Source organism: Mus musculus, chromosome 14 (genome assembly GCF_000001635.26).
Source record: "Mus musculus strain C57BL/6J chromosome 14, GRCm38.p6 C57BL/6J".
Taxonomy (NCBI): Eukaryota; Metazoa; Chordata; class Mammalia; order Rodentia; family Muridae; genus Mus; species Mus musculus.
In genome coordinates this window covers 12,116,945-12,141,256 of record NC_000080.6, presented here as the reverse complement: position 1 = coordinate 12,141,256, position 24,312 = coordinate 12,116,945, and the positions used below count along the sequence as shown (strand labels likewise).

Genomic DNA, 24,312 nt, shown 5'->3' with positions numbered 1-24,312 from the left:
GGCTCCGGATCAGCCTGTAGGGTGGTGGGTATGGCAAATGTTTGCTATGTACAGTCTGGATGATCAAGTGTGCCACTCTCCTATCTTCCTAAGACAGCCAAACCTGTCTCTAGACACAAACAAATGTCTCCACAGAGCCCATGTCCCTCAGTCTCCAAGGAGAAATGCAGATTTTGGAAGGAACCACCCATGTTAAGCTGATACTGAGCGCAAGGCCTGGATAGACGTCAGGAGGGAGGACGTCACATCCTGCAGGAGCACTTCAGAGAAGAATCCGACTCTATTGGGGGCTGACTCCCTTGTGGAAGGCTCTTTCAATTGAGAGCTGAGCCAAGTCTACATGGGTAGAGGTTGGGGAAGAAGTGGAGGCAGAAGAAGGGACACAGGAGCAGTATTCCAGGGTCTGTACAGGACCGTGATGGGACCAAAGCAGGAAGATGGGTAAGCCAGGACTGGGAAGCCTAGAGGCCAGGTTAAAATTCTGGCCTTTCTTCCTGAAGCCTCTGGAAACCAATACAAAAGTAAGCCCGGAGTGTTTGGATGAGCTTGTCTGACAGACTCCTGTGCCCCCAAGGTGGAGGAGGAGGAGGCTTGTCCAGGTGTCCGCAGCACTGTCTGCACACTAAGCCAAGGACTCGGACTAGGAAGATGGCAAGTTCTAGAACAAACAATGCAAAACTGAGATGTCGGGCAGGGCAGGGGGAGGGACTTACGAGTGGTGGGGGGTAATAGAACACCTGCTGGCTCTGTCAGGTAAGGAGCTAAGTGAGAGGTGAGCTCACACCGCAGCCATTCTTGGGAACAGCACAGAACCTTCCAGAAGCCCCCAAGAGACACACACCTCTTTTCCAGACCCAGACTACCAAACCTAAGGCAGTTTCTAAGAGTCTCTGGCCACACTCCTGCAGAGAAGCACTCAGGCTGCAGCTGTGAGGGAGAGCGGCCCTGCCTGGCAAGAGGCTCCTTTGCGTCTGTTGGAGAAATGTGCTTTCTGTGGCTTCAACAGGAAGATGTGGGGACTGGTGAGGCATGCTCCTTGCCTTTCAGAGCGCCCCAATGCAAGGGGTGGGCATCAAGCTGCCACATATTTGCCTTCAAAGACTATGAAGAACTCTGGAATGGCCAAATGTGACATAACAGAAGAAACACTAGGGGGCGACAATGTACTATTTTTAAATAGTCCAATTTGCTAGGCTTCTCCAGACAGCACCGAGGGAGGGATGGAAAAGTGAGCAGAGATCCACAGGCGATCGCATCCTTTTTAACACTGGCAGTGGGGCAGCTTCATATATCGGCAACGTGCTATACTCTGCGATGATGACCTACCGTCCTCAGCTCTCACCTCCCACCACGTTCTTTCTTTCCTTGTGTTTCCTGAAACCATTCCCTCTCCTGCCGCAATCAGCGGTGGCCCTGAGGGACACATTCCTCCAGCAGTTACATCACAACCACATAAATAATCTTAGCACCCACATGCAGATGCACCATCCTTATTTATTTTTTGAAATGAAAATGGCTGGGCTCTTCTATGCAGAGTAAGATGATTCATATAGTACAAAAAAGCAAGAAGAAAGTTAAAACGATTTCACCCGAAATGTCGCTGTGATCATAGACAGCGGCTGCAAACATTTCAGGATCCAATATTGACATATGATCTACCTCTTCCTATATATGTGAAATAGGATTACATACAATTTGATATAGAAAAAAAATAAAATAAAAACAGGCTGGATGTGGTGGTTCAATGCCAAAAATCACAGATGCTCTCAGGCTGAGGCAGGAGGTTCTTAAATCTGAGCCCAGGCTAAGTGACATGGTGAGACCCTGACTCAGAAACCAATAAATCAAAACCCCAAACAAACCAACAAGAACAATGGAGGCATAAGGTCTGTAGGTAAGTTAATGATGGAGTCAGGAGGCCGTGCCTATAATAAATAGCGCCATCACTTTGAATGGCAAGTGCAGAGTTAAAGCCTCTGGGGATAGGACCACCTGCTGGGGAAGGAGACTGTAACTAAGGCCCATACTTGCCTCAGATTCCCTGGACCAGGCCAGAGGTACCAAGAAGGCCTCCTCACATGCGTCCTAGTTGAGAAGTACAATAGGAAAGAAGTCTCTTCCTGATCTATCCCCAGCTTGTCTCTCATCTTCCCAGACAGTGGGCTTCTGAACACTGGGGTAATGTGGAAGAGGCCTTTGCAGGATTCTGTACCAGAAAAGCCTCTGGCATTTATAGAAATAAAAAGTGCACAAAGGAAATATTTTTGACTTTGAGAGTCACGTGGTCTCTCTTGCCTTCAAAGCACAGAGCCGCAGAGGCAATGAGCTTGTGAGAGTGAGTGTGCCCAGAACTTACACACTGATGCTTGTGAGACTGAGTGTGCCCAGAACTTACACACTGATGCTTGTGAGAGTGGGTGTGCCCAGAAGTTACACACTGATGCTTGTGAGAGTGGGTGTGCCCAGAACTTACACACTGATGCTTGTGAGAGTGGGTGTGCCCAGAACTTACACACTGATGCTTGTGAGAGTGGGTGTGCCCAGAACTTACACACTGATGCTTGTGAGAGTGGGTGTGCCCAGAAATTACACACTGATGCTTGTGAGAGTGAGTGTGCCCAGAACTTACACACTGATGCTTGTGAGAGTGAGTGTGCCCAGAACTTACACACTGATGCTTGTGAGAGTGGGTGTGCCCAGAACTTACACACTGATGCTTGTGAGAGTAGGTGTGCCCAGAACTTACACACTGATGCTTTTGAGAGTGAGTGTGCCCAGAACTTACACACTGATGCTTGTGAGAGTGAGTGTGCCCAGAACTTACACACTGATGCTTATGAGAGTGAGTGTGCCCAGAACTTACACACTGATGCTTGTGAGAGTGAGTGTGCCCAGAACTTACACACTGATGCTTGTGAGAGTGAGTGTGCCCAGAACTTACACACTGATGCTTGTGAGAGTGAGTGTGCCCAGAACTTACACACTGATGCTTGTGAGAGTGAGTGTGCCCAGAACTTACACACTGATGCTTGTGAGAGTGAGTGTGCCCAGAACTTACACACTGATGCTTGTGAGAGTGAGTGTGCCCAGAACTTACACACTGATGCTGAATCTCAGTTCTATATGATTCCTGTGGGTCTTGAACTTGGATCTTTTTTGTATTGTTTAAAGATATGAGCATCCCAGTTCATATAAAACAAAAACTGATGGTGGGTGAGGTTTCCATGATGAAAAGGAACATGTGTGTTTATATTCTCAGCACAGAATCCAGCCCCTGCGCACAGCTCACAGGCAGCTTCTCCAGGGAGCTGAGACCCTTCCCAACACTCACCCTCAGTCACTTGCTGCTTCACTGGCTATCTGGAACAATGCACCTCCCGCGCCTGAGTCAGGTGCAGATGGTAATTCTTTGGCTGTGTTCTGCGCAGTGCTCGAGTCCACAGCGGAGGCTGACATGCGTGTGCATTTGAACAGCAAGCAAGCTGATGACACTGGTGTAAGATCCTTGGCCATTCCCTGGTGCGCAGGCCTGTGGGATGTGACTCCTTCTGTTTCCAAAGTCCCAGGTTCCCACCTTGCTCCTTAGTCACCTGTATCTGCCAGCTCTCCCTCAGCTGGTGATCTGCCTTCGATATCATGCCTTCAATATCTGCTCTGCCTGGGCTGTGAGGACCTTCATGAAGGGACTACACCACTGATCACTAACACCCTGTATACAGTCAGAGACATCATCCTTAGAAACGATTTTGCTCTTTCACTCCACTGAGAAAGACGCCATCCACACAGTCAGAGCACCCAGCTCACTCTGGCTGACACTTTCAGGGACTTCTGTTTATGTAGAAACCTTGTCTATGTTCTCTATGTCACCCCTCTCAGCAAGGGGATGTGTGTGACTCAAGAAACACATCCGGTCTCCAGAAGGTGCAAGTGCTACTCCAGGCTGGAGAGCGTGAGAGGCCAGCTTGAGCCAGTGCCTGGGGTTCTGCTGATATGTGCAGTTAGGAAACCACGGCACCAAATAAGATCCTCCTTTCAAGCCCAGTAAGAAAGAAACCAGAAAAAGTGCACAGTTTTATGGAAGGGTTTCAGAAAGCTGGTGTGTCCAAGTGTGGGACTTGGGATCTTATGGCCTCGTGCCTTCTCATCTGTATGATGGGCTGCTTGCTGCATGTAATGGCTTCCTCATAGGATTGGCGTGAATGTAACAGGCACATTGTATGTAAAGAACAGGTTGTGGGCCTTGGGCCCACTGGACATTCAGGCTCAATAGCTTTTATTCACAAGTCTGGATGTTTAAATCAGGTCAGCTAGAACAGCAGAGCAAGGATCTCCTTTAGACTGGGTTATGACCATCCTTACCACAGTTTCCACCACACCCCATTGCCCTTACAGTCTCCTTATCCACAGCCTGACCACCCCCCTGCCCAGGTCAGGAGTGCAGGGGCAGCCGCCTAATTTTACATCCTTCCTTCCCTAGTGATGGCCACTGCAACCCTGACATCGGGGACATTTTGACACTTCCTTTTGTATAAACCGAAGCCTTTTAACCATGCAGGAGGTGCCTCACCCTGCTTGCTGAACAAACAGCCCCTGTGAGGTGGCTCTGACATCAGTCCTTCCCTTCCCAGGGCCTGATTGCTTCTCACAGATATGCAGGGTAACGTTCCCTAGCAGCACTGAGAATCTCTGCTTTTTCTCTCAACCACCTTTAATTATGAGCCCAGCTTCCGTTAAATAATGAAGAGCCTTCTAACTGAGCACCCGAGGTCCTCTGATTTTACATCAATGTCAAGGATATTTTCTCAGAGGTTCTAAGAGCCAATCTCAGTCTCCCCTGACCCTTCTCATTTTGGGATTTAGGTGAGGTACTGGGATATGCTCTGATGAAAGCCAGTGTGACCCCCAAGTGTCTTAGGCTGTCAGAGTAAGCAGCTACTCCAGGGACTTCCACTTAGACCCTCCACTTGGGGCAAGGGGCCAACTGTGGATCAATGTGAAACACAGACTGTACAAGCATAGCACTTAGGCACAGGCTTAACTATTTCACATCCTATCCATAGCAACAGAAGCCATGCCAGGGTGGCGAGGGATCACCCCAGCTCAGCTTCAGAGCCCTTAATGCAGGGAACTTTCCAGAGACCTGATGTGAGGAGAGAGGTCTCTTATTGCATCAGAGTCCCCACAGCAGACCAGACAGGACAAAAAACTCAAACTCTAGAAATCTTGGTGCCTCAGAATGTCACCTCCCTTTCTTCCATGTCTAAGAGCTCATGAAGGACACACTACTCTGAAGAAAGTATAGGAACTAGAGAACAATTTAAAGTGACCCTGGCATGATCTGCAATCCCATTTTCCAAAGACCATGGCATGAGGGCTACCAAGTGGTCTCACTAGAAAGCAAAGAAGTGTAGTGGTTTGAATTAGAATGCCCTGCCCTATCCTACCCCAATTCATGCTACCTGAATATGTGGCCCATAATTGATAGTGCACTTTGGGTAGATTTAGGAGGTGTGGCCTTGCTGGAGGAAGTCTATCACTGGGGTGGGCGTTGAAAGCTTAAGGCCTCACCATGCCCCCAATGTCATCTCTGCTTTGTTTTTGTGGTTCAAGATGTGAGCTCTCAGCATTCTGCGACAGCCATCATAGCCTACTACCTTACCCTGCTGTTATGACCTCTAACCCTGTGGAAACGTAAGCTCAAATAAACTCTCTCTTCTATAAGTTACCTTGATCAAGGTGTTTTATCACATCAACAGAAGAGTTGATTAAAAAAAAAATAGTGTATGTGTGTGTACAGTATAAACACAAGTTAAAAATATTGTCATATTATCTATAGATACCTGACTTTTAAATAATCATTTATACTTTATTGCATCACATCTAAAACTACTAATAAATCTGAGGCCTATGGGTGGATATTTCCCAGATGGATAAACTGGGGGTTAGAATTAATGTCAGCCCACTCACAGCACTCACACTCGCAGCGCTAAGGAACACAGTGGTGCACTTTTAACGACAGCATTATATTACAGTACCATCACCTGGACCTGGATTGGTAGAGCAGATCGGTGGGGAGACCTGCTGCGCAGAGAGGCTGTGCTGAATCCTAAGTGATGAGCAGGTGTTTAGTGGGCAGTGGGGAAGGTGACAGATTAGCTAGCTCCTGGGGTCGCTATGGGGACTCTGGCTGCAGTGGCCCTAAGTTCTGCTGAACATGGGCTGATTACTTCAGGCCGTCCCTTCTGGACTGCCTTGCGACTGTCCCACTAATGCAGGGCTACCTGCTCCTCTGCTGTCAGAAGCTCTGAACTGCAGTGCTTTTCAGCAAACAAGAGTCAGAGCTAGTTGCAACGAGCTCGGAAGCTCTGAAGCGGTACTGGTGGTATTTCTGTAGTGTGCTCCATGCTCAGCAAACAGGCCGCCTGAGGAGGCAGAACACAAATTCCGTGTCAGAGCTCTGAGTGTGCATTCTGGACTTTCCCAGCCCCTCAGACCACTCTGGAGTCTGTTTTATTCATGATGTCTCTCATCTTCTGAGGGCTAATGGCCTGGGAGGTGTCCACATCCTGTACAGGAAGGAGCATTGTTTGGCTTGACACTAAGGGAGGTGGCAGAGTTCAGAAGGGTCCATCTTCCAGGCCACACTTAATGAAAACAGCTAGGCCTTGAGTCCTGAGTGGAAGACCAGATTTCTTCCACATTCTCTGGGATACTGTTTTGCCTTACCTTGAACACACAGTGATACTGAGTCAAAAGAACCAAGTGGACTGGCTCCACCTTACCTGAGCAGTCCTTCAAAGTGGGGCTTTCATCTCACGTGCCTAGGTCTGATAGAACTGATAACAGGAGATGTGTCAGAGACCCAGTACCCAGCCCTGTGGTGGGGTTTCCTGAAGTGCAAAGTCATATTTCTGACTGCTAGGATGATTTTACAACTATAAAAAACAAAAAACAAAAAAAACCCAGCAGTGTCACATAAAAGAGAGAGGCCCAAAGACACCTTCGGCAAGGAAGGGATGAGCTCTGTAAAACAGTGTAACAGTCTATAAGCTGTCTTTTTAAACTATCTCAACAGACATGGTAAAAAACAAACTTACACGTGTCCCCCACAGTCAGGTTAGCTAGGCGTTCATTGAAATAAGTTAGGGTTAGGAAGTATAGACAAGATGAGGGCTGGGCAGTGAGCTCTAGAAAACCCTGTGCCTAGACCTATTAAATACCAGTCTTATCCATGCAGGAGAAGGAGCCAGCTCTGTTTCTAACAACTGGGTCCGTACACTCCAAGGAGCTGGGGCTTTGTGGCTGGCAACAGCTTTAAGTGGCCAGCCTATTCCTCTCTGAGAAGGCTCCTCTTTGGAGATGCTTCTTCTGGTGCCAGCCAAGAAACATTGCCCTGAGCACTTAATAACAGCCGCCTGCCCTCAGCTAGGCAGCGTCAAGACATGAATCTCAATCCAAGACAATGCATTGGAATTACAACACTCCACACCCATGCACGCACGCATGCATATATGCACGCAGGCAGGCAGGCACATACAGGATATCCACCCAAGATCAGTGGCAAAACCATAAGGCCCCTGGTGCTGAGAGGTAAAAAGCTAAGGATGAATGTAGAGTCGGTCTACCAAGGTTCCCCAAGCTGTATTCATGGCTCTTTCTATTTATAAGCAGCAGGGGAAGTGGCTGTTTCTCAGGTCATGAGAAAATGAGGGTCAGGCCCATATCCTTGGACGGTAGTTAAAAGAAGAGCACCCACAAGGAGGCTAGAGAAATAATTGGTGGGAAGAATGGGGAGATCCACTGACTCTGGGCTCTATTCCTCTGCAGAGAGATGCCTGCAATCTTAGCACTCCACGCGTCATGAGCAATGACTGCTGTTTAGCAAGAAAGAGGAAGTATATTGTGCTGGGAGGAAGGACACTGTTAGTCTTTATTAATTTCCACATGGTTGTTCATAAGCACCACTGTGCCCACATGAATAAGTCCAATGTCAGAACAGATTTATCTGGTGAGGAAAAGAAAGTAGAAGCTGTGGGAGGGAAGCTAAGTTGGCCTTGAAGCTCAAATTCTGCCTACCTGCCTGGAGACAGAGAAGATTAAGTAATTAGGTAATATTTATAACGTGTGAAAACGATTGACAGCCCCTGGCACCTGCTACCGGAATTGGCTCAATAGCTCCCAAGCCTAGGCAGCAGTGGTACCCAGGAACATCTTGACTCCAGCCAGCACCTGCCAGTCTAAGCACTTTCTATGCCGTTAGGTTGATCTCCTAGACAGTGAAACAAGCAAGCCCTCTCATCGTGGCTGTTTTGAAATGAACAGTTACATTTAGGAGAATTCTGTCTACAGTAGAAGAAGCCCTCTGGCTACAGGTACTGTGAGTGAAGTATCCCTATTCTATAAATGCTTAGTTATGTTCTTGCTGTACGAGAACCTAGCCTGGATAAACGGCAAATGCTCTGCCTGGGCTAACTCTCTAGCAAGGCTCTTTTTCCTGGCCATGTATCATACTCCATCCATCGCTCCATCCCTCCATCCTCATACTCACTGCAGAGTTAGCAATGGTGAGAGTGCCACCTACCCAGGAGATACAGAGTCTCATCACACCATGGTACTTGTAGGTAGTAAAAGAGAGATATAGTCTAAAACAAATGTCAAGAGTGGCCTTGCCACTCCCAAGCAGTCAGACCGGAGCAGCCAAGAGACTTCCTTTGGAAGGGCATTTTAGTCAGAGCTATGAACGTTGAGAAGCATCAGTTTGGTGCAGAGGGAGGTCAAGTGTCCCGAGCCAGAAGGTGCGGGCTGCTGGGGCTGGAGCACATTAGTGAGTTGACGTCAAAGGAAGTGACATGCAAGATAGGTCAGGGGAGGAGGCAGGGCTCATGGATCACAGTATCTACATTTCTCTTCCTGTTGCTTTGATGAGATACTCTGATAAAGATAATTTAAGGGAGGCAGAGCTTATTTTAGCTCACAGTTTAAGGTACCATCCATCATGGCTGGGAAGTCAAGGCATCAGGAGCCTGAAGAACTTAGTCCCACTGCAGCCACAGTCAGGAAACAGGGCACTGGGTGCATGTACTTAGCTTGCTTTCCCCTTTATATTCAGCCTAAGCCTCAAATCCAGAGAATGGTCCTGTCCACAATTAAGATGGCTCTTCCCACGTCAGCTGATGTAATAAAGATAATCTCTACACGCATTCCCACAGGCCCATCTCCAAGCTGATTCTATATTCTGTCAAGTTGACACTAACCATCACACACAGTAACAGTAACTTTCCCAGAAGGGTTTTAACCGTTGCAAACAGCTCAGCTTCACACTTCTTCCAGGAAGCATAACCCCTTACTCTGAAATGTGAGCTTCAGTGACCATGTCACAGATAACATGCTCACCCAGATGTACACAGAACTCACTGCTCACCTCTACACCACAAGTACCAGTATCTGCACAGCACCTTCCATATCTCTGGCTTTATATTATTTGTTCCGCAGACTGTCACATTTAAAAGGTCACAGGCAGACTAGGGGAATGATGACTGTACACAAGGATACATTTACAGGCCATAAGCCTGAGCCTTGGGTGATGGACTCTCAAGCCTAGTGTCTAACACTGCCTCAGGCTGTCCCATCGGCCCAGTGAACAAGGAATGGCTGTGACCCTGCTATGATGCTAGATAGTGTGTGAAGTTCCACTCATGCACATGACCCTCTATTTAGAAGTTATGAGTCACGATGCAAATATCTGATATGCAACCTTGGAGGGGGGTGTAAACCACAGGGTAGGAGCCAGGCGGTGGTGGCACACACCTTTAATCCCAGCACTTGGGAGGCAGAGGCAGGTGGATTTCTGAGTTTGAGGCCAGTCCGGTCTACAAAGTGAGTTCCAGGACAGCCAGGGCTATACAGAGAAACCCTGTCTCGAAAAGCAAAAGCAAAACAACAAAAAAACCCTAAACAACAACAACAACAACAACAAAAAACCCACAGGGTAGGAATCTCTGCTTTAGGCCTTTGGCACCAGATTGGAACTGGTGAATGCACAAAGCAACTGCATGAACTAAGAAACTGTGCCAGCCACAGCTGCTGGGAGGCTATTTTAATTATATTGTATAAGCTGATTTATAAAAAAAATCCTTTTGTCTATCTATCTATCTATCTATCTATCTATCATCTATAATTCTATCTGTCATCTATCTATCTATCTATCCTCTCTCTCTCTCTCTCTCTCTCTCTCTCTCTCTCTCTCTCTCTCTCTCTCTCTCTCTCTCTCTCTCTCTCTCTCTCTCATCCATCCATCCTGTAGGGGACTGCCATCCATAACTGGACACTTCTAACTCCAGATCACTTTACCTGACCTCAAAAATTCCTAGCAGCCTCCTGACTCAGCATAGGCCCATCTTCCCTGCCCTATCTGATCTTGTTTCCCTTTGTCCACTGTTTGATGATGCTTCCCATACCCAAGGGTCTCTGCAAATAACCTTTACCTCTAGATCTCTTCAGGATTACCTCCTGCGCCCCCAGTGGCTGATCCCATAATCAGGGACTTGGTAGTCTACACATGGAACACCCAAGATAACTTGGCAGAACAAATAACACCAAGCACATAAAGAATGCTGGACTGTCCTGCTCAAGGAAGACCTCCCCTCCTCTTAGTACATGACTGACTTCCTGTAAAACCAATAATACCTGAGTATGAAGGCCCATTCATGTCTTGTTTATTTCTTCCATTCACAATGTAAAATGTCTGTGTATCTGTCTATATGTAAGAAGGAAGGCAATTAGATGGGGTGTGTGTGTGTGCATGTACATGTGCACAGGGGCAGCATAGGGTTGGGATAGGGGTTTGGTTATGTGTGCACATGGAAGTCAAAGGTCAACAGACAGATGTCTTCTTCCATCACCTAGGATTTTGAAATGAGATCTCTTGCTAAACCTGGAGCAAGACCAGCCAGCTAATGAACTCAAGGAATCCTCCTATGTGATCATAGATGTGTGCCCAGACGCTCGCCTCTCCTTTTTTCATTTTTTAAAAAAGATTTATTTATTTATTATATGTAAGTACACTGTAGCTGCTTCAGAGACACCAGAAAAGGGTGTCAGATCCCATTACAGATGGTTGTAAGCCACCATGTGGTTGCTGAGATTTGAACTTAGGACCTTCAGAAGAACAGTCAGTGTTCTTAGTTAAGCCATCTCTCCAGCCCCTTGTCTTTCCTTCTAGTACCTAGTGATACCCAACAAATATGTGATAAGGTCTGGCTGAAGGCATTCTGGAAATTAAATAAAACATATGTGAATGTAGAGAGCCAGCACAGCATCTGGCCATCACCAACCTCTTCCTGGGGACAGCCACTCTCCTTGGTAACCTTTCCCAAGGCAGCTGAAAAGACACATGAAGATCAATCTACTGGTTGCAAAACAGTGGGTAAAACAGGCAATGGCAGATATGGTTTGAATACGCCTTGTCTCCAACCAAACTCATGTTGGAGCATGTTCCTCAATTAAATACACGCAGGTGAGAATTAAGAGAGAGAGGCTCCACCCTCAATAAGGAACCAATGTAGCTCCCCAGGATAATGAATGAGTTTTTGGGAAAGCGGGCTGTTAGAGGGTGGGCCATCTTTTTGTCTTCTCTCCTCTCAGCATACTCTCTTTCTGAAGTTCTTGAACTGGAACTTCTGGAGTCCCTTACCAGAGGCTGGGTAAGGTTACACGCGCCTTACTGCCGGTTTTAAACAATTACCCACTCTTGACTATTGTGCTACAGCAAAAGGAAACAGGCAATACAACAGGTTGCCAGAACAGTAACATTGTGCCAAGCAATCAAAGGCACTCAACACGGACTTATACATTTACTTTCTATGAGAGGAGTTATGGAATATTGGCCATTTATCTAATTTGACCCTAGCATGTTCTGAGTTTTAAATCGAGCCTATACCTTGCTTTCCTCATACTCACTCTCAGGTTAAAATCAACAGCAAACCTACATTGTCTTCAGAAGAAGACAGTTAACTACCAACTCCCCGTGGAGCTGCATGGAACATGTGCTTTTATTTAACAAGTACCTGCCCTGAGAGTTTCTGGAAGCAACAAGAGAAGGGTTTCTAGAAGGGTTTCTGGGAGGAGCAGCTGCCTCCAACGGAATAAAATGTAACGACTAGAGCTTCTCTTTACTAAGATAAAGCAAAGCTCATTAATGTGCTGTGTGGAGATGACTGAACTGAAAATAGAACAACATTAATATTTTCTCCAAAAATATCAGAAAACATTCCAATGTCAAACTCTACAGCAATCACGGATTTTCTCCTTTGTTTGCTCATTTTGGCAGAAAATGTGATGTTCTGCCTCAATGTGTTCGGGTTTAAAACCAGCTAGTTACTTATGGATATGTCTTTTAAAACAACTTTTAACCAAAACAGGAAGTCATCCTTTGCGGGGAGACTGCAGCTGAAAAAACCCAGCTCAGCAGAAGAGCAACACACTTTCTACAAACCAAGGTGTGAGTCTGTGACACTGAAGGGTACACAGTCAGTCAGTGTCCTCTCTATTTCCTCTGATTTTATTACATTATACAGTGTCACTTTAATTAAGCCATCAAATCAAATTATCAGATCAAGTGGCTTCGATTCCACTGCGGGGTGAACAGGTTTCGTTAAATTAATAAACCATATGTTTTGTGCTGCTGGAAGCAAAGTTATTTTCCTTCAATCACCATCCCAAATTTCTTCACAATACAGTGTGTTCAGCACTTAATCAGAGGATGCTCTTCCAGGGTCCCGGAATGGGCTGAAGAGTAACTGAAATGACAGCCCATTAAATCCTAAAGTCTATCCATGTTATTTACCGATAAAGGGCAGAGTAGCCAGTAGGCCATCCCTCGAACAATTCGCAGATCCTAAATATTGTCTCCATTTTCTGGAATCAAGGCTTTGTGTTTTTTCTCTATGGCATCAGTTGTGTCTTTCTTGAGCAACAGTGCAGGATTGGAGTGACCATTCCTCCCTCTTCTTTGGTATCTTGCATGACCATGTTGGGGCGGTAACAGGCTGCATTCTGTTGTCTCCCTGCTGGTATAACCAATCATCCTGACAAGAGGACTGACAGGAGAGATGGGATGCCTTCCCTGGCACCCAACCAGCACTGTCCTCATTAAAGATCACAGCTATGGAAGCAGGGATAATGAGGGACTACATGCACCAAACTGAGGCTCTCGTTACACCTCTGATGTGAAAGATGGCCAGTTGAAATAGTGTAAGTCGCTGACAACCAGGTTCCTAATCTCTAAGTAGAATGTAAAAACCAAACAATCCATAGTTACTACTGCTACCATTGGTGGAGAGGCAACCGGGGATGGAAATACCTGTGTCTTGTGCATTTTCTACACATGCTCTACCACTTAACTATATCCCTAGTCTTGAGATATTCATTATTTACCTTTAAAAAAAACATATACTTTCTCTATCTTACTGTGATATATTCCCTAAAGCAGGGACCAAAACTAAGTTCCCAGGACAAACCTGTCCTAGACTTTTTGTGTTAAATAAAGAGTCACTGGGAGATATTTTCTATGTCCGCTCATTTACATATTGACTATGGCTCCTCTCATGGCTGCCTGGTGGATGTGAAGAGTTGTAATTAGGATCTTTTGGCCTACAGAGTCAAGAGTATTCACTATCAGACACTCAGCCAAAAACGGTTAATGACGACTCCTGACTCATATAATTAACTTACTTTTCTTTCTTCTGTAACAGTGCTACAGCAGATGCATGAAGCATTGCCTCCTTCATGAGAACTCAGAGCTTCTGATGGCGAGCTGCAAGAGAGTGCTAATCAGACAGGCTCTGTCTGTCCTTCCTGAATCTTCCAGGCACCTTCCTCTACTCTGGTAGGATCCAGAGTATGCAGATGAATGGTGAAAGGGACTGCCTCTCCCTTGCATCACGTCATTCCTAAGTATCCCTAAGACCAACCATGTCAGTTCCTTGGGCTGCGTGATGACTATGAGCAACCTCCGGTGGCTTCTACCTATGATGCTCTTGCATATACCAGTCAGCTCAGGTAGAAACAGAGGAGCATTTGCCACCTAGAAAGCCATGGCATGTACATATACAAATAAAAGAAAGCCTCCTTCGTCATTAAGGAACTGAAAACAAAGTCCAAAGGGAAAATACATTCACTAAATTAGTGTGGCCAAAATATAAAAGGTGCATAATAACAAGTGTTTTCAAGGATGAGAAGACACTGTACCCACTCTATACACGGTTAATGACAAGGCAAATGGGTGCTGCTAATGTGGAAAACGCAAAGCTGGTCCTCTCACCTCCACACCTACAGATCTGGTATGAATGATTGGCTCTGTATCTGAGACTTACGCCCAGATGTGAGAGCAGCTGCATTCCTTATAACCCCACAACAGAAAGCTCTAAATGTCCAGGAAGCAATGGGTGAATATACAAACTGTAGTACACCCACATGGTACTATATTATTTGACCATATAGCAGCATTTATTTCTGACTCATGCTCCCAGACATATTATGAAAAGTGGAAGAACCCAGAGATGCTCTCTGATATGAAATGTCCAGAATATGAAATGCCCAGAATAAGTCTATCTAGACAGACAGAAAGAAAATTTGTGGTTAGCAGGGAGAAAAAACAAGTGGGTGGGAAATTACAGAAAGGGGACTAGGTGAAGGTGGTGCAGTTTGTTTTTAGAACAATGGAAGCGCTCTAGAAGCAGACAGCAGAGATGGTTGTACAACTTTCTGATCATGCCAAAGCCAATGATGTGGACACTTAAAGGTAATAAACCGTATGGTATATTAATTAAATCTCAATTAATGTTTAATTGAGATTAATTTTTAATTTTATTAAAAACAAAGTGCCTGGAGAGATAGTTCAGTGGTTAAGAGCATCTGCTGATCTCCGAAGGGATCCAGACTCAATTCCTAGCACCAACATGGTGGCTCATAACCACCTTCAACTCCAGTTCTAGAGGACCTGATGCTCTCCTCTGGGCTCTGGGGTCACCTGCATACACACTGGACATATACAGGCAAGCAGACATGAGCACATACATGCACACACACTTAACAAGCCAAAAAAAAAAATAGAGAGTCAACTCAGCAATAAAAAGGAATCATCAAGAGATGCCTGTAAGCGCAGAGATAAATCCTCATCCAAACACCATAGGAGAGAGGAAAACATTACGGTTGCCTGGGTTGTGGATGGGAAGAGAAGTGTGTATGAGTCCATGGTGAAGGAAATCTTCTACTGCTGGACTGCAGTGAGTCATAGTCCTGCAACTATGAATCTTCCGAAGATAACCAAATTTATAACCATTTGCAGTGGTGGGGTTGACGGGCAGACCAAGCCCAGATCTTTTTTTAAATGTTGGGGGGAAAAATGGAGTGCTGGGGTGAAGCTCAGCAGCAGAGAACCTGCTTAGCATGTGTGGGGCTCTGGATTCCATCTCCAGCATCACTCATAAATAGTGGGCAGAAGAGGAAAAAAGAATACCATCACTCTCGGGAACTGATAACGTCTAAGTGAAACTACGCATTTCTCCAGTGGACAGTGTCTACTTACAGACTGCCATTAAGAAGCACGCCTAAGGAGCTTTTACTCATTGAAATTTAGAAATGGATCACGCAATCTTGTATACAGTACATGTTTTCTGGAATAGTCATACATGAAATATAGTCCTAAGAATGAACAAACCATTCCATGAAACACTCCCAATACCAGTGTGGAGTAAAGACACTAAAGATCGCTAGTCAGCTGACTCCACAAGCACACCAGGACAAAGCCACTTTCTGGCAGGGGTGACCATGGGAATGCAGATCTAAAGGGGGGTGGGAAGCATCCTGGGATAATGGGGATGTTTGTTCCTCCATCTAAATGCTCATTACTCAGCTGTCCTTAGTTTGTGGAGATGTATCACACTGTGCCTGTATTACATAGGTATTTCTCCGGATGTGTATAAACAGTATTTACAGTGATTTCAGGGCTATTATGTCAAAATATGCTGTTTAGACTTCAAATTAAAGGGGTCTGTGAAATGCAAGTGTGTGTGTGTGGGGGGGCTTTCCTCAGTGGTGACAAAGCTCCTCCCAGAAACTCAGAAATTAGGGAAGAGCCACTTGTACCACCTGAGAGGGAGTAGTATTCTCTCTCTTCTCTTCCTCATAAGGATGGTGTACAAGTGCGAAGATCTGGGACTTAAGTTCTCCCTTCTTATAGGCGATGGCCTATAGGGTACACATACTTCATTTTTAGGCCCTTCTGTATTCAATGAGAATGCAGCAGGAGGGAGGGGCGTGGACAAAGGACAGAGTGACTAACACAGGAAGGAAGTCAGCAGGCAGGAAGACTGGAGACCTCTCCCTACTGGACTCACATGGGACACAACAGAATCTGTGCAAAGAAAGCCACATTTCTGAATGGGGAAGACAGATGGGAGATATGTAATGACACAAAGGGGGTCATGACATTGGTGAGTAGCACTTTGGGGTCTCATTGCTGTTCCCTCTTACTAGTCCACTTACATTCCCAAAAGTACCTTTCTTAGTCAGCAGTCTCCATATCCACCATTGTCCCTGTGTCCCGGGTCCCCTGCTTTGATCTCTGATACCAGAACTTGTAAATTTCAACAGAAGCCCTATGGACTCAGACCCCTGCCTATGACAAGTGTTCTGTACAGGCTGAGTTACCAGACACTCAGATGGGAAACAGAAGGACTTCACTCTTCTGTAATGCTGAAAATCTAGACAGGATTGCAGATCTCACTACACCCCTCCCCTCCCTCTCTTGTTTCCTCTCTCACTATGGCTACTCTAAAAATACCAGAAATCCTTTAACGATTTACACATTGTAAGAGTTAACAACGGACATGATATTTGCAGTAGGCTTTGGAGAATGAGGAACTGACTGTCCACATCCTACATTTAAGGTGTTGGCCACAGTCAGTGGAGGGCCTTGTTTACTTTGACATGTAAATGGACCACCACCCTCCAACTTTCTTCAGTGACAGCTGCCATACAGTCTGTCACTCACACGCTCAGCACAGTCTCCAGGGAAAACTTACTGCCCTGTTCTCAGCAGTTCTGAGTTAGCGACTGTGTGCTCCTCTTGATCCAAATTGCCCATCCCTTGCAGGACCTTTGTACAGACTTCTCACCAAGAGTGGGCCTAGGAGCAGTCTCCTTTCCCAAAGTTCTCTGTGGAAAAGCCTTCAAGTTCAGTTATTTTTAGCTAAGTTTAAAAAGTCAGCCCATGTGAGGATTTTGCAATGACAACCCAGCCTGAGGCATCTCATAGGTTTGTGGGCATCTAAATTGTCCTGCTACTAGCAGTAGCTAGAGACTCAAGCCTTTCGTGGGGACCCCTGGCCCGATCAGCATCTTTAATGAACCACAGACAGACATCCTTGCTTCTTCCTGTTCCTACCCTCACAATGGTGTGCTAAAGACTGATGTCAGGGCCTTGTTCCACAATCACAGCCACCTTCTTTCAGGTCCTTGATTGGTTTAGGAACTCAGAAAACAGGCTTATTAAGCGTTAACAAGTACAGGAGTTCGTGGTCTCTAATCTCATGCTTCTGGACCTGCCAAGCTCATGTGCTAATACTGGTCCTAGGGACATTCTTAGACCAAACTCCCATGCTGCTTTCCACACATGAACTCTCCCAGGACACTCAGTTGGGAAACAGCCATGTCCTCACACCAGCACAAATAAATATTTTGTTGCCCCCTTTACCACCTCCAGGACTAGGGCTTTGAGCAGACATATTTCTCGATGTGCTTTGTAAGAAGCAAGTCACAATTATAATAAGGCTGAGAGGAAGAAGGTGGCTCCTGGGAGAGGAACACATGTAGATTTCACATAAGAAAGCAGAGATGTAAGATGTCAGCAAGTGATGTACACATCCTTACCAGTTACTACGACCACCTCTTCAATGGTTTAAGAAGCTAGTGGTTTCTGGGGGCCGTTCAAAGCTGCGTTGCACCCCTTGCTTAGGATGGGAGCAAGCTGGAAGGCTACATGCTCCAAGGACTTCAAAGATGCTGGGGTTTCAGTTCAGGGAAACGCCCAACAGGTAGGATAGGACTGGGGATGTGGCTCAGCTGTAGTGTGCTTCAACGCAATATGCACAAAGCCTTGAGCTCCATCTCCAGCACTGCATAAACTGAAAGCACGATGGCTTATAATCTCAGCCCGTAGGAGGCAGAGACAGGAAGATGGGAGTTCAAGGTCATCTCTGCCTGCTTTGCAAACCTGAGGCCGGCTTTGACTACAAGAGACCCTGCTTCAAAAACACACAACATAAAATACACAAGTAAGACACGAGTTTGATTTAACAAGAGTTTCATTTAGACATTATTAATTCGTTTGGAAGTATAGAATAAAAATAGAGAGAATGACTGATCTATTCCTGCTAGTCAAAAGGGCAATTTTAAGTAAATCTAACCAAAGTTATTCCCACATCATTTCTATTTATTGTCTAGACAAATTTCTTTTAGCAGAGAAACATATGTTCTTAACACCAAGTCCTAATTTTTGGCTGACTGTGAACTATTTCTTCAAATTTGTGTGTGTGTGTGTACCTGTGTGTGTCTGTGTACAACATGCCTGTGTATCTGTATATCTGTCTGTGTATCTGTGTGTTATGTATGTGTGTGTCTATGTATCTGTGTGTATCTACCTGTCTGTCTGTATATCTGTGTATCTGTGTGTGTGTCTGTGTATCTGTGTGTGTCTGTCTGTGTATCTCTGTGTGTGTCTGTATGTGTTTGTGTATCTATGTGTGTGTGTGTAGGGGTTGACAAACGGTGTCTCCTTCAATTTTTCTCTGAGATAGGGTCTCTCCCTGAGCGTGGAGCTCCCTGACTAGGAAATACCAGCTGCTCAGTGAGCTCTGGACACGCTACATGTCTCCGTAAGCCAGATCTACTCCCAGAACTAGCTCACAGGTGCACGCTACCAAGTCTGGATTTTATGTGAGTGCGAAGAACAAAATTCTCTTTTTAATTTAAAATCATGATAAAGAACCTCCCTTCTTCAGGCTGGAACACGCAATTAGAATTTACCTTTAGAGGCTTCTGTGCCTAGTGGGTTGTCCAAGAAGTCTGCCAGGTCATGGTTCCAGGCATCCCGGACAGCAGACTTTGACACCACTCTGTCATTCAGAGCTTGTTGTGGTCGGAAGTTATTTCTCAGGTACTCCACTGACTTGACATGGTCTTGCTGCTCCGTGGTGAAGATAGAATAAAAAGCCTCAAGCTGAACAAAGAACCAGAGGGAAAAGGAGAAAATTTCAATTAGTAAGGCTCTGTGATCAGACCAGAGGCGGCTAGGCCGGAGCTGACCTTCTACCTGGTGGGAGGCCTACACACACACACACACACACACACACACACACACACACACACACACGCCCTTCTGGAATCAGCACCAGTGGCCGAACTCTCTGTCTTGGCTGCTAATGGGGCCGTTCTCCTCTGAGGGTAAGGACTCTCAGCCCTCTGTGCTGCCTGCAGATTTCTCCAGCAATACTTTCAGTACTGTGGGAAAGAGCACTGGCTTGTGGTGAATCCTGGAGGTAAAGTACCTAGGTATGAACTACAGTCCTGTGCATGCTGCCCTGGACGTCTAGAAGCTGCTCCACTCTCCCGAGCCTCCACCCTCCTTGTATAAAATGGTGGCCATTGTAATCATGCTCACCCGATGAGGTTTTGAACAACAGGATTTGTGACATTTGAACACTTTCTCCTTGTATAGCATTCAAAGTACACACTAACAAGAGTAGTGGTCATTTCATTCTTTCTTATTCACAGCCTCTGCAAATCAAATTTAGCCAACTTATGAAGATGCTCAATGCTAAATGTGTGGCTAAGTTCAATTGCCCAGTTCTAAATTCACCAGATGGCTAGTCACAGACAAATTACTCAAGCCTTGTAAAAACTCAAGCTTCCTTATCAGTCAAATGCCTATAAATATGGGCTCTATTGTCTAGGATTCCTGAAAAGATAAAATCTATATGGGTTACATAGAACACAATAGACATTTAACAAAGATCACCTATTGCCATGATCAGTATGAAAAAACATCTTCCACAAAACACTGATGAAACTTTTTAAGAAAAGCAAAGAAGAAAACTTCAGCATCCCGGAACCATATACTGACCATCAAGAGGGCGTCTTTGTAGCCCTGAGCACTGCATCATTAAGAAAGGTCATTGTTCTGTTCACAAGGATGGAGCATTGACTGGCTGTCACAATTGCTCTCATCAGACCACAAAGATAATCTTGTCACAAAGAAAGATGATAAGCAGAGGGCTAGAAGCTGCTGCCCGTTTCAGGGAGCCAGGTGGGTGGCAATCAATACTAGTATGTAATTTTTTTTTTTTAACAATCATGGGCTCGAGAGATGCTCTGTCATTCAGAGCACTAGATGCTCTTCCACAGGACCCTAGTTCAATTCTTAGCACTCTCAGGTCTGATAAGAACGCCTATAACTCCAGTTCCAGAGGATCTGTACTCTGCAGGCATCACATGTACTGGTTGCACTGACACATGGAAGCAAAACACCCACACATATTATATAAATAATAAATACATACAAAAATAAAACTATTAATGCTCTCTGGAGCTTTGTAGATTCTGAGAAGGGGGCCATCTACAAGCCTGGACTGAACACTCTTAGCTCAGAGACCAACCCAGACAATGGCCAGCTGCTGAGAACCAGAGGCTTGCATCCTTTGCTGAGAAAGTGCGGCCCTCCCAGAGAGAGTGCAGCCAACCAACCATTTACTAGACTCTGTTCTGTGGAGGTGTGAGCCATTACACTGCAAACAATTAAAGAGGCTGAAACCCTACAGACCAATGATGCCACAGGCTTGACAGGATGACCAAATCAGACACACACACACACACACACACACACACACACACACACACACACACACACAGAGACACACACAGACATACACACATATACAATACAAATACACACAGACACAAACACACATAAAAAACATACACATATACACACAAAGGAGGGGGCGGGAACATATGGGTTTCTGATTTTCTCAGAGAAAATGACTTCCTAAAACTTTATAAATGGAATTAACCAACCTCCAGGTAAAGACCAATCCTAACGATGAAGACTGGAGAATCAGTCCCAGGAGGAAAGGCTGTAGGAAGGAGAGCTGTCCAACCTGAAGAAAGGGCAAGCACTGCACAATCCGACTAAAGGCCTTACACCTTAAAGCTGTTAGCCAGCTCCTCTCCATGTCCAGAGAAGGCCAAATAACAGGAACGTGGCTTAAATTCAATTCACAGAGATATGAGTTGAATAAAGGCAAGGACTCTTCATGTTCAGGGTAGTTTTGGATTCTAGACTTTTTTCTTTTTAAACATGAACTGGGCTCTCACACCAAGTCAAACAGGCAGTGTGGAAGAGACAGTTGTCTGTTGGGAAAAGCATTAAGCTTTGAGGAACCAAAAGAAAAGAACCTAGGAGACTTTCAGCCACCCAGCACCGCACCTTGTTTGTTCTCTAGAGTATGTGTTTCCTTCTTGGCTAGTACTTCGTTCTAAAAAGTTTACTTCTGAAGCTTCGGGGAAAGAATTAGTCACACAACTGTAAAAAGAGGCAGGTTGTGAATTAAGCGCAAAAGTGCCTCCGTTTAAATTGCTCTTACAGCTTAATGACATGCTATGGCTTAAAAGCTCAAGATGCGTCCCTGCCATTAACTCAGCTCTCCTGGCAGACATTGAAGGAAGGCTGTGACGGCGCTGAGTGAACTGATGACCTGGGTGATATTATATTGTCAACTGGATCATAGCTTCACTTGACAGTCACACAAAAGGGTTCACGCAAGAGGACAGGCGGAGCAGGCTTATCAAATGCCTTTAGTAGTTTGGCAGCATTTGTTAAATGCTGTCTTTCCTCTGAAAGGAATGGAAATTGCTGGTGGTCCATCCTTTTGGTAATGGCCACAGTTGGTGAGCGAGTAAAAACCTACCTAATTTTTGGATTGGGGGAAAGTCTGCATGTTTCACTTTGCCAGGAGAGAAAGAAATCACCTGGGCTAGAACTCTCCTGACCCATCCTTCACATATATTTTAGATTGTCCAGGGAATGCCATAAGGCCAGAGGCTATGGAGCTGGATGACAGGGCAGTCTCCAGTTACACCCAAGCCAGAGGACATGTTCCTCTCGGTCTTTGACCAGTGCGCATGTTTGATGCTTGATTTGTTGGAACTTTCCAGATCTGGTTAGAAGTGAAACAGTGATCCTTTTAAAATGTACAATGGGGCTCGGGAGAAGATGGCTCAGCAGTCATGACCCTCGTTATCCTTGCAGAAGATCTAGGTTCAGATCCAAGCACCACATGCAAGTTCACAACCATCTATGATTGAGTTTCATAAGACCCAGCACTTTCTTCTGGCCTCCATGAGCACCAGGAATAAATGTGGTGCAAATACACATATGCAGACAAAACACTCATACGTATAAACTAAAAATAAATCTTAAGTAAAACAGTTGTACACTTGATCAACATACACCACTGGTTCCATACCACCTCAATCTCTCACTCTTAATGTGGGTGAGGGTGTGCCAGGGATCAGGCCTATGCCCCATTTTCCATCTTTAAAGCTTCCATTCTTTTTTTTTTTTTTTTTTTTTTTAGGTTTTTCGAGACAGAGTTTCTCTGTGTAGCCTTGGCTGTCCTGGAATTGTACTTTGTAGACCAGGCTGGCCTCGAACTCAGAAATCCGCCTGCCTCTCCCTCCCAAGTGCTGGGATTAAAGGCGTGCACCACCACGCCCGGCAAAAGCTTCCATTCTTAATACTTGAAACTTGTTTTCAGCACCTGTTTGACAAAGGTGCGGTCATGGACATCTTACATACTCTTCCTTTGTTTGTGTGCATCATGTGTATGTATAAATGTATGTGCACGTGTGTCTGCATGCAGGTAAAGGGAGAGGCCAGTGGTTGATGTCAGGGGCCTTCTTTGACCATTCTCCACTTCTTTTTTTGAGAAGCATCTCTAAAGCCTGGAGGTCACCAATTCTGCTAGACTGGGTGGCAAGCAATGCTTAGCAATCCTGTCTCTGCCTCCTCGGTGTTGGGATCACAAGCGTGTGCTGCTGTATCTGGCTTCCTGAAACGTTACTGGGGATCCAAATTTGGGTCCTCATGCTTTCAAGCATTTCACTTACAACCTGTCTTGCCTCTTCCCCAAGCATTCTGTACTTCTGAGTCTTTACAGTACAACAGAGATAACAACGCCATTCATGTCATATGGTTTTCCTCTTTAATGGGTTTCTCTATATAAAGTGCTTGAAATAGTTTCTGACAAAAGAAAATATTCAATAAATATTGTTGTCACTGTAATTATTTTATCTTTTAAGGACTGTAGCTAATGATAACTGTAGTATGTGATTATAGCAATAGAATATAGCTTATCTATTCTTTATCTTATAAAACTTACTTTATACAAGGTAGTTCATTAAACACCTAAAAAGATTGATTTTAAACTCACCTTTGGCCTAAAAAACAATATTAATAATAGCAATATTGTTATAATAGTGTGGTGGTTTGAATGAGAATGGCCTCCATAGGCTCATATTTGAATGTTTGGTTTTCAGTGGGTGGACTGTTTGGGAAGGTTAGGAGGTATGGCCTTGTTAGAGGAGTTGCATCATTTGAGGTGAGCTTGGAGGTTTCACAAGCCAGCTCGAGGTCACTTCCTCAGACTTATGTTTAAAATGTAAGCCCTGTGCTATGCTTCAGCACCAGGCCTGTCTGTCTGCTGCCATGCTCCCTCCCATGATGATCATAGACTAAGCCTCTAAAACTGCAGGCCCACAATTAAGTACTTTCTTTGTGTAAGTTGCCTTGGTCATGGCATCTCTCCACTGCAACAGGACAATAACTAAGACAAGCACTGACACCAGCAGCTAAGACTTTCTAAGCTCTTATGATATGTAAAGGACCACACAAAAAGGAGCAGGTGCTTGGTGACTTAGTCATCAGAGAGGCCCTGTGAGGTTGGGAGTATGGTCATTGTTCACAGTCTGCCTGTGTGTTACTGAAACCAATAAGGAAACTGGTCCTTGAGACATTACAACTGCCCCAAGGTCACAAAAGGTAAAGTAAGGATTAGAAAGCCATGACTGAGTGACTCAGCTTCTCTCAACCATACATGTCACACTCAACAGGCCCATAGCACGATTCATCAAATGAGAAGCCAGTGGTGGGGGTAGTACCAATACGTTCCCAGTAATTCCTGCTTACTAAGTCCA

The 24,312-nt window shown here is 45.3% G+C and overlaps 1 protein-coding gene across 2 annotated transcripts in view; it reads right to left on the bottom strand.

Annotated features, from left to right (window-relative positions):
• Nucleotides 1-24,312, bottom strand: part of Ptprg (protein tyrosine phosphatase, receptor type, G) — a 688,602-nt gene that overhangs the window by 100,785 nt on the left and 563,505 nt on the right. For both annotated transcript variants that reach the window (XM_006517956.4, NM_008981.3), the window contains exon 8: nucleotides 19,087-19,279. In XM_006517956.4, the coding sequence (XP_006518019.1) occupies nucleotides 19,087-19,279 (193 nt within the window). The remainder of the gene's footprint in view (nucleotides 1-19,086; nucleotides 19,280-24,312) is intronic.